Here is a 10300-nt window from a genome sequence, read left to right on the forward strand (position 1 = left end):
ATGAGGCCGGGACAAAGGGCCTGTTCCTGAGCCATCAGCTATCAAGACGGCCCGAACGTGCTTCTGCCTGTTGAAAGAAAAGGAGGACTTGTGGCACCTTAGAGACTAACCAATTTATTTGAGCATGAGCTTTCGTGAGCTACAGCTCACTTCATCGGATGCATACCGTGGAAACTGCAGCAGACTTTATATATACACAGAGAATATGAACCAATACCTCCTCCCACCCCACTGTCCTGCTGGTAATAGCTTATCTAAAGTGATCATCAGGTGGGCCATTTCCAGCACAAATCCAGGTTTTCTCACCCTCCACCCCCCCACACAAATTCACTCTCCTGCTGGTGATAGCCCATCCAAAGTGACAACTCTTTACACAATGTGCATGATAATCAAGTTGGGCTATTTCCTGCACAAATCCAGGTTCTCTCACATCCCCCCCACCCCCATACACACACAAACTCACTCTCCTGCTGGTAATAGCTCATCCAAACTGACCACTCTCGAAGTTTAAATCCAAGTTAAACCAGAACATCTGGGGGGGGGGGGGTAGGAAAAAACAAGGGGAAATAGGCTACCTTGCATAATGACTTAGCCACTCCCAGTCTCTATTTAAGCCTAAATTAATAGTATCCAATTTGCAAATGAATTCCAATTCAGCAGTTTCTCGCTGGAGTCTGGATTTGAAGTTTTTTTGTTTTAAGATAGCGACCTTCATGTCTGTGATTGCATGACCAGAGAGATTGAAGTGTTCTCCGATTTCTGTAACAATCACAAGGGGGCGGTTCTTTTAAAATAGACTTTAATACCATAGTCAGTGGAGTTGGCTATTAAGAAAGGACAGATTTCCCCCCAGGGCTTGGTCTGACAGCTGCACTAGAACAAAGCCATTCAAATAAAACCCTAACATTTCCCTTAAGACCCCTCCCAGGGGATACTTTTCTGTATTTTCCTCTGAATGATGCTCACTACAAATATTGATTAAAAAGGAAGTAGGGGCACCAGTCTAAATCATTAACCTCCGGGGATCAGATCAGGGATTAATCTGGCCTGTTCTTCACCTCCTAAAGCCTGTTGCTTGGAGCTGCCAGTAGAGAAGTGGCTGCTGTGTTCCACCCCAGAGGCAGCTGCATTTCCCCTGTGAGATTAATCAGGCCAGCTCCTTCAGGTTTCCGTCTAGTGCAACTCCTAATGTGCAGGATGAAAAGAGCTGGAGAGACATAAAGTTGCTATTCTGCACCCCTTAAAAGAATCCAAAAGATTGTGTGGAACCAGGGTACAAACACAGCCTAGCACCGGGGTCTCTCATGCCGTCGAAGAGCTGAGTCTTAGCTACAGTCAATATAAAGGGGTGATTTATTGAGGCTGATGCTACTCCCCTCTCCACCACAAGTCACATGATGTGACTCGGTTTCCCTGTCTGTTTAAGGAGGGTGATAACGTAAGGCCACTCTGCACGGGAGGTGTGAGGCTAAATTCCTGGCAGATTTTAGGGTGTGTTGAAATCTGCAGGTGGAAAGTTCTCTAGATGAGCAGTGTAATAAATCACTGTTGATATTGTGAAGCGAGTGTGTGGGAGGGATTGGTGCACACTACAGTGTGTATATGGGAGAGCGTCTGGGGTGTGTGTACCTGGGAGCGTGATCGGTGCACACGCAGGACTATGCAGGCGGGTCAGAGTACGGGCGCACATATCAGACTGTGTGTTTGTGTGGACGAGTCAGAGGGGGTGTGTTGTGTGTGTGTGGGTTTGTGTGTGTAGTTGCCACACCAACTCTCTGTGCAGCAGTCATCCCTGCCTGTCCCTCTCCCCGCCACCTGCCCAACAGAGCGGGGTCCGCCCCCGGCGGTGGTCAGCAGGTTTTGCAGTACACCTCGAAGAGGCTGGCCACCGAATGCATGCGGTAGAAGATGCCCAGTGGCAGGGAGATCTTGACGATGATGACCCAGAGGGTGAAGCCATAGAAGGCCTGCTCGATCTGGCTCACCAGGTGCGGCCGCGTCCCGTAGGCATAGAGGATCCACACCTAGCAAAGCAAAGGGGTCAGGCATCAGCCGCACAGGGGCATGGGCCGTGCTGGACCCTCTGTCCATCACTGCCACCTACTGGATGGACTCAGATGTGCGGGGACTGACGCCTAGTGAACCCATTCGCTCCCGGTCTGCCCCTCTCCCCATTGAACCTGTCACCAAGGCAGGGCCAGGCCTCGTGCATTCCTCCTGGGTGTGTCCATCCATTGGGAATGGGGCTGAGAACCACCGACTCATTGCACATCAGCAGCCACCGAGCACCAGCCCAGCAGTAACGGGCACTCCGTTCCGCCCAGCAATGAAAGGCCCCCGGCTGGGGCATTGACTCTCCCACCCTGAGCACTGCATGAATGTCACCACCCGCCAGTAGGACCAGCGCAGAGTAGATGGTGCTTAGTGCATATCCTCACACCATGCACTGACAGCAATGTGGGGACAGGGCTTGACTGGGGCCTGCCAGAATCCATGGGGTGTGTGTGTGTGTGGGGGGGGGGGGTCCCAGCTTCGTAGTGAGGGTGCTGGTGAGGGGGGCCCCTGCCGGGGGAGCCTCTGCCGGGGGAGCCTGCCAGGAACAATCCTGCATGGGGTCAGAGGACGGACTAGACCAGACCAGCATTGACAGAGCTATGCCATAGGCTGCATTACGTAACGGGGGGCCGCCGGGCTCTGCCCAGTGATTATAATGACAGATTTGTGTTGGAGCAGTGCCCATGGGTCTGGCTGGGCACACAGGCAGGCCCTGTGGCTTCCCATACGGGGATCTCTCCGCAGCACCGTTTGCTGACAACCCGTCTCATTCGCCCTTCTATTCAGCTGAACACAGAGCAGGGGAAGGGGTGACTGATCACAGCCTCTAAGCACCAACATGGGGAATACAGATTTGGTACCGGGCTCTTCACCCTAGCAGACAAAGGTCTCACACCATCCCCTAAACCCTCCCCCACACAGAGGCTTGTTCGCTGGACACACTGTGGGGGGAAGGTCCTGTGAATATCTGTTCTCCGCACAGGCCTAGGGGCCCTTACAAGGCACGGGCAGTGCAGGGAGAGGAAAGCTGATCTTCCAGCCCCACCGGCAACCCAAACACAAAGACCTCGCCTGAGAGAAACTGACTAGGAGACCTGCAGCACCTCAAACCGCCAAAATGGTGGGAAGCAGTTTTGGAGGTTAAAGTCCATTCACTTTCAATGTCCCAGGGCCAGATCCTCAGCCGGTGCAAATCAGCTCAGCGCCATAGGCGTCCATGGGTTCACACCAGCTGAGGATCTGGCCCCCAGATCCCTTTCCGCAGCACTCTTTCCTAGGCAGTCATTTCCCATTTTGTATGTGTGCAACTGATCGTTCCTTCCTAAGTGCAGTACTTTGCATTTGTCTTGATTGAATTTCATCCTATTTACTTCAGACCATTTCTCCAGTTTGTCCCGATCATCTTGAATTTTAATCCTCTTCTCCAAAGCACTTGCAACCGCTCTCAGCTTGGTATTGGCTGCAAACTTTATAAGTGCACTCTCTATGCCAGTATCTAAATCATTGATGAAGATATTGAACAGAACCGGACCCAGAACTGATCCCTGCGGGACCCCACTTGTTATGCCCTTCCAGTATGACTGTGAATCACTGATAACTACTCTCTGGGAATGGTTTTCTAACCAGTTCTGCACCCACCTTATAGCAGCTCCATCTAGGTTGCATTTCCCTACTTTGTTTATGAGGTCACGGGAGACAGTATCAGAAATTTTACTAAAGTCAAGATAAACCACGTCTACCGCTTCCCCTGTCGGAGTTAAAGGGGCCTCTGATGGGTGAGGAGAGTGTCTGTGTTAAAGCTGTCTCTAGATGGGAAGTCAAACCTTTCCGGAGGCTCCTTTGTGTCAAAGGAGGGCTGGTGGCCTGGGAGCCATGTGGGCCCAGGAGAACAGCTTGCACAGCCAGGCAAACAGGTCAATTATTAAGATTCCCCCGCCCCCCCCCCCCAATCAATTCTTTTGGATTTTTTTGATGAAAACCTGAACCCGAAACTTTTTGCTCAAACTCCAGAAAATTTTGACCAAAATGAAAAGTTCAGTGCTGGACGAAAAACTCTTTTTTTTGTCCCTTACCCCGCATCCTCCAAAGTTAGACAAACAAATCCCAGCTGCCTCTAGTGAAAATCCCCGGGGCTGACTTTAGGGACGGAGTGCAAAGCTGTGGACCCCAGGAGAGACAGGTGGGGGTCTGCGGGCAGGGGGAGTACTACGCAGGCCGTTTGGCTCAGATCTATTTGTGGGTTGGGGCCCCCGTGACAAGAGGGGGGCAACATTTTTAAACTGAAACTTTTTCAGCAAAAAACCCGCAGATTTGGGTCGATCGAAAGCTTTTGCAAACAAGTGTCGATTTAGGCAAAGTGTTTCAGTTGGGAAAAAACCTTGAAAAGAATCCAAATGTTCCACTCTGACATTTTCGAAAAGAAACACCTCAACGTTTCGATGCCAAAGGCCTTTTTGTGGTGCCGTTCCCTGCGATTTGGCGAAACCAACTGGAAAACCCCTTTGAAAACGCTCAAAATGGAAACGAGGGTTTTTGGTTTCGGGTCAAACAAGAAACAGGTTTCGACTTTTCGATTCACCGGAAAGTCTGAAAAAGATCAGTTTTGGTCAACCTAAAACGATTTTTCCCCCCTTGATTTTTCAGGATCGTCAGAGAACCCAAAACCATATTTGCCCACCTCTATCTGTGATCTCCCTGTCCAGCAAAGCCGGCTCCGGGTACATTCTGCACAGAAACAACTCACCCAGACAATAACTAGACTAGGTGTCACTGATTTCTGACCTGTATGACCCTGACACCCCACACCCTGTGGCCAAGGGCAGCATTCCTCTCTTTGGGGACCGACACGGAACAAATTGGTGGTTCTCAGTGTAGTTTCTAGTGGACGAATATTCACACCACCGACAACCCTTCTGTCTCCTACTGTCCCCTTGCTGGCAGCCTCAAAAGGGCTGAATGGGGTTGTGAGACTGAGTCCCCATCTCGTCCCTGGCCAGGGTCCCCCCAGCAGGGCTGTACGGACAAAGCTCGCTCTGGACTGCACAGCACCTACTCAGAGGATAGATAGAGGACCTGAGCTCAGATCCTCAGCTGGTGATGGCTCGGTGGAGGGACGGTAATTGACACCAGCCGGGGGTCCGGCTGTCAGCCTCCAGAACTCCCCGTGGGAAGCTAGAGCCCCAGGGCTGGACAATCAGGTGCCATGAGCCAGCTCACCGAGATGTTGTAGAAGATGAGGAGGATGGAAATGTTCTGCAGGATCTTCCTCCGGATGCTGACGCGTTCTGGCTCCCCTCTGGGCCAAGACCGCTGGCCCCCGGAGGGGATTTTGGCAAGGGAGTCATTACTGCTGCTGCAGGCCAGCCAGCACCCCGGCACCTGCTCCTCCAGCTGGGCCACCATTCTGGCTGGTGTGTGGCGGCTGGCCGGGTAGATGGTGCAGTTACTCTCATGGCGGGCAGCCACGTCCTGCTGGACCGGCTCTTCGGCGTGGCCTCCAGAGATGGAGAAGACCCATTCGTTGCCTGGGGGGCTGTCGGGGGCATCAGGCCGGTGGGCGGGCCTGGAGTAAAGGGCTTCGGTGATGAAGAGGTTCTGGCCCAGCACTTGGATGGTCTTGCAGAGGGAGAAGCAGAGGTCTAGGAAGTGGAGGCTCCCGTTGATGTGCAGGAAGAAGATGGCCACCAGGGAGAAGACGGAGACCATCAGGGGCCCGCAGGAGCTGCCCAGCAAGAGGGTGACGTCCAGGCTCCGCACCACGCTCTTGGAGCAGTCGGTGGAGGCCGGGTCTCTCTGGAGCCGGTAGGCAGCGATGCCGACCAGTGAGGCCAGGAACATGGCAGAGAGCAGCACTGAGTTGAAGATGTAGTAGGTCCGCAGGGCCTCAGGGACCGTTTCAGGGGCCTTGGCCAGCACTCCGAAGGAGATCATCACTCCGAAGGTGGCCGAGATGGCCAGCGCCCCCAGCACCAGCCCCACGAAGGCCCCGCTGAGGTGGAAGCGGCCCCGGGGGCATGGGTGGGGCTGCCGGCGACAGGCCGCCTGCCCCGTGTTCTTCCACACCACGTAGAGCATGGTGGAAGAGAAGAGGCTGAACTCGATGTTGAAGGGGTGCAGGTAGGCGGCGCCCTCGGAAAAGATGTGGCACAGGCTGGTGGCACACGAGCAGCTGTTGGTGGGCGAATTCCCTGCAGCGGGTGAAGTGGGGGGGGGGGTCACTCAGCATGGGAGGGAGACGGACTGGATGGGGGAAGGGCTGTGCATAGGGATTGGAGGGCAAGGCTGTCCGTGGGGGGCTCTTCCTAGGGGTGGGGGACGTGGCAGTACACGGGGGTGGAGGATAAGGCTGGCCGTGGGGGCTGCTGAAGGGTCTGGCTCCTTAGCGGCCCCGCAGCCCCATCTCATCACTGATCCGGGTGGGTGTATAAACCCCGTCCCAGGGCCCCTTGGCTCGGCTGGCCCAGTGAATCTCCGTCTGCCCGGGACCGTGTGGCACACACTGTGGTGGTCTATGTGGGGGAAAGGGGCCTTGACCCCCCCGCCACGGGTCCAGCCCCCCGCCCTGGGGGCCCTCACCATGCCCGGGCCAGGGGCTCTCCGTCTCGTGGGCGTCGTAGATCTCCTGCAGCTGCTTCATGGACTCATCCAGCACCACGCTCATCCACATGAGCACATTGGTGGCCAGCGTGTGCATCAGGCCAAACCTGGGACAGGGGAGAGGGCAGGGGGAGCTCACAGCCCGGCCTGGCCCCAAGGGGCTGCCCCCGAAACAACCAGCCCTCGCCCCCATCCCAGTGCACAAGCCGGGAGCCCGATACCTGTTGAGATGCTGCTGCTCCTGGATGCAGACCTTGGCGTGGAAGGACAGCAGGGACACCTGTGCCGAGGGCGGGGAGCGAAGGCAGAAGACAGGGTCAAAGAGCAACGGGAAAGGACTAGCTGCTGCCCAGGAGTGGCTGAAAGCCCCTTCCACAAGGCATGCTGCACCTTTAACTGCAGTGGCCATCTTGGGAGGCAGTGCTCCCTCCTGGGGACCCGATGTTAGTTCTTTCTTGCTTCGTGCTTTCCCTCCTTCTCCACCCAGCCTGTCCCACACGGCCCTGGGGACACCAAGGCTGGACGAGTACACAATACAGAGGAGCCCTCGTGTGCGAACAGCCTACACTAGGGTAACAGCCTACTACAGCTACCCACTAGTGGAGTCATTCCTTGAGCTCATGTGGCCCGTGCTGTGGGGCTAGTGTCACCTGGGTGGGTCGCTCCTGGCAGTCTGACTCCTCCCTCCTGGCTGCTAGTGCTCTGAGCACACGAGGCCCCTCACCTGGATGATGGTGAACACGGCTTGCACGACAGGGAAGGCGGTGATGAGGACGGAGGTGCAGTCCTGCAGCTCGTAGTAATACCCCAAGGACAGGCAGTCCAGCACCAGCGTGGCCAGGGCAAAGAGCGAGAGCCCGCCTGCCGGGGCAAGAGAACACCATCACCGCAGCCCGGCCAGCCACAGGGCAGCCATCCCGTGAGCCTCGTGGCAAGGGCCAGGCTGGGTGCTGTGGGGCCAGTGGACGGGAGAGGCTGGGGCCTCCGTAGCCGCGGGACTGCAGTGGTTTTGCTTTCTGTCTGCAGCACTTATGGCTAGCTGCCACGCAGACGCGACATCTGACAGCAGAGACGCCCCCACTGCGCTCTCTCCTGGAGCCTTGCGCCCGCTCTCTCTCATTGTGTTCTTGTTCCTGGTTTGAGCCCTGGGGCTGGGCTAGCAGGGGGGTGGGTCGGGATTGAGGGGCACCAGCGGAGCTGCTGTGGGGCAATGGGCTGATCCCTGTGATTGTTTTCGCCCCGGCAGCACACGCCCCCCCAACCCGGAGGCAAGCCACCGAACCCCGGTGCTGGGCGGAGGCTGCCGCGGGGCCAGCGGGGTTCCCGGGGAGCAGACGGTACCTTTCAGCCAGCTGGCCCCGGCATGGTGGTCCTGGTGCAGCTTCCGGCGCTTGTTCTGGGAGGAGTGCCAGCCGAACCACAGCATCCACGCGCAGGACGTGAGCATGAGCGTGGCCAGGAAGCCGTGGACGTTGCGGCTCTGGGGGCTGCGCTGGTGAATCTCGGCCAGCAGGACGGCGCTGCCCAGGAAGGTCAGCAGCACGAGGTAGAGCAGGGACAGCAGCGAGCCCGCCCGGGCATTGGCCAAGTCCTGCCAGCCTGCGCCCTCTGGGTCAGCGGGGGAGTCTGGGGCTCCCTGGCCCTGCCCCTCGGGGGGGTGAGGGGAGCCCAAAGGGGGGCACCGCTGCAGCACGTTGCTCATCGCCCCAGGGATCATGGCTGTGAGGGGAGGGGACAGGGAACTGTCAGGGAGGGGGCGGGATGGGGCCCAGGGCAGAGGTGGGACAGGGGAAGGGGGAAGATACCCCACGGGTTACCCCCAGAAGGGAGACTTAAGGGGGGGTTACACTGCTCCCCTCACAAGCATTCACCTCCCCTTGCACCCCCACGTGTCCCCACACACCCATCAGCCCATCTCACTCTTACTCACCCCCTCCAGCTTTCATCCTCATCCTCACAGTGCCGGCCCTTTCCCTGGGCATAAATGTCGGTGCACGGTGCTGGGTGAGGCAGGATCCGGCCCCCGGGAGCCAGCAGAAGGAGGGGATTGAAGTCACTCCTGGCTCGCCTGTCTCTGGGCGGCTGGGAATGGCCATTCCACAAGTGGCGTTTGCTGGGCCGAGCCGAGCTGGGAGCAGCCCAGGTGCCCCCATGGAGAAGCCTCTGCCCTGGGCATGGAGAAGGAGGCCTCCAGCCCACCACCCTTCCCCACCTAGCCATGGGGGGCATGTGAGCACTGCCCCGCCTGCTCTTTCCAGGCACGCCCCCAGCCCAGAGACGGACACACAGACACTCCCAGGTGTGACTCAGAGCAACAGCAAGATGGGGGGGGCTGCTGGAGGCGGACGCTGAGCTCTGGACTCTCCACACAGCCAGTGGGACCATCTCCTAGACTCCCTTGGGCTGTGCCTGGGTCCAGGGGATCATGCCCAGCATCCACGGGGCTGTGCCCGGGTCCAGGAGCCATGCCCAGGTCCAGGGGGTCATACCCGGCATTCACAGGCCTGTGTCCAGGTCCAGGGGGCAGTGCCCGGGGCCAGGGGCCATGCCCAGGTCCAGGGGGCAGTGCCCCGCATTCACAGGGCTTTGTCCAGGTCCAGGGGGCGTGCCCGGGTCCAGGGGCCATGTCCACCCTAGTCTTTCTGCCTGGACAGGTGTGGGCGTGTGGGGTGCTGGTTTGGTGAAGGTTGGGAGTCAACGGGCTAGGACCTTTAACTGGGGCTGGGCCAAACTCCGAGAGTGACGGCTGCAGGGCCTCATCCTGCTCCCGGGGGGAGGGGCTGGTCCCTCTGGATAGGCTTCCCCTCCCAGCTTCACTAGGCTCTCTGGTGCCACGACAGACAGACAGACAGACAGACAGACGCCTCCAACCTCTCCATCCACACAAACCTGCCTGGAATGGACCATGCCGGCGTCCCACCCGAGACGTCCAGCCCTGGGGAGAGATGGCCATAGACACCCTTGGGACGGGTCCTTGCATCTGCCCCACACTTACACGCTGCCGCCGGTCACGCTGGAGACTCAGGAGCGTGTCTCATGCTACCCTCTGTCCTCGCTGGCTGTGTGGGGCACTCTGCCCAGAGGACGCCTTAATATTCCAGGGGTGGGTCGTTCCTCTGCCAGCCTGGCACCTCCCACTAGAGTGATCGGGGCAGGGGGGGAGTTGCCACAGGCAGCCCCCTCCCCGCTGCACACAGAGAGGGGAGCTGCCCCTCCCTGGCCGCTCGCCCTTTCATGGCAGATTGGCGTTTAATAACTGGAGTGTTTCTGGAACGATTGCAGCACCAGCTCCCGGCTGCCAAAGGCCATCGAGGAGACCCGGTGCCGAAAATCCAAGGGCAGGGGGAAGGAGAAATCAGAAATCGCTTGATTTGGGAGTGGGGAGAAGCAGGGAAATGTTATTTAAATCTCTCTAGGTACAGAAAATAAAAAAAGATCAGATTGTTTCTCTGATCACTAGGGAATTGCCCCCAGCCCAGCGCCTGTCACCCCAGCGGGGCAAATCCAGGGGTGACTGCAAGGAGAGAAGGTGGACTCTGCTGTTCTGAAACCACAGGGTCACATCCTTTCAGCTAAAGGGGAATCCTCAGTACCCCTGAGCAGTACAGGGCGTAGGCCACACAGCGCCAGTTTGGATTTCATCCAGCAG

General features: G+C 57.6%; 1 protein-coding gene across 1 annotated transcript; it reads right to left on the reverse strand.

Annotated features, from left to right (window-relative positions):
* Positions 1-667: 667 nt before the first annotated feature.
* On the reverse strand, positions 668-9734 carry LOC311523129 (proton channel OTOP2-like). The gene is made up of 7 exons (XM_084632847.1): positions 9647-9734; positions 7993-8370; positions 7376-7512; positions 6873-6931; positions 6631-6758; positions 5272-6242; positions 668-2024 (listed from the first exon to the last, which is right to left on the reverse strand). Exons 2-7 carry the CDS (start codon positions 8366-8368, stop codon positions 1851-1853), a joined length of 1845 nt encoding a protein of 614 aa, XP_084488973.1. The 5' UTR covers positions 8369-8370; positions 9647-9734; the 3' UTR covers positions 668-1850.
* Positions 9735-10300: the final 566 nt, after the last annotated feature.

The sequence above is a fragment of the Lepidochelys olivacea genome (assembly GCF_965140295.1).
Source record: "Lepidochelys olivacea isolate rLepOli2 genome assembly, chromosome: 7".
NCBI lineage: Eukaryota > Metazoa > Chordata > Testudines > Cheloniidae > Lepidochelys > Lepidochelys olivacea.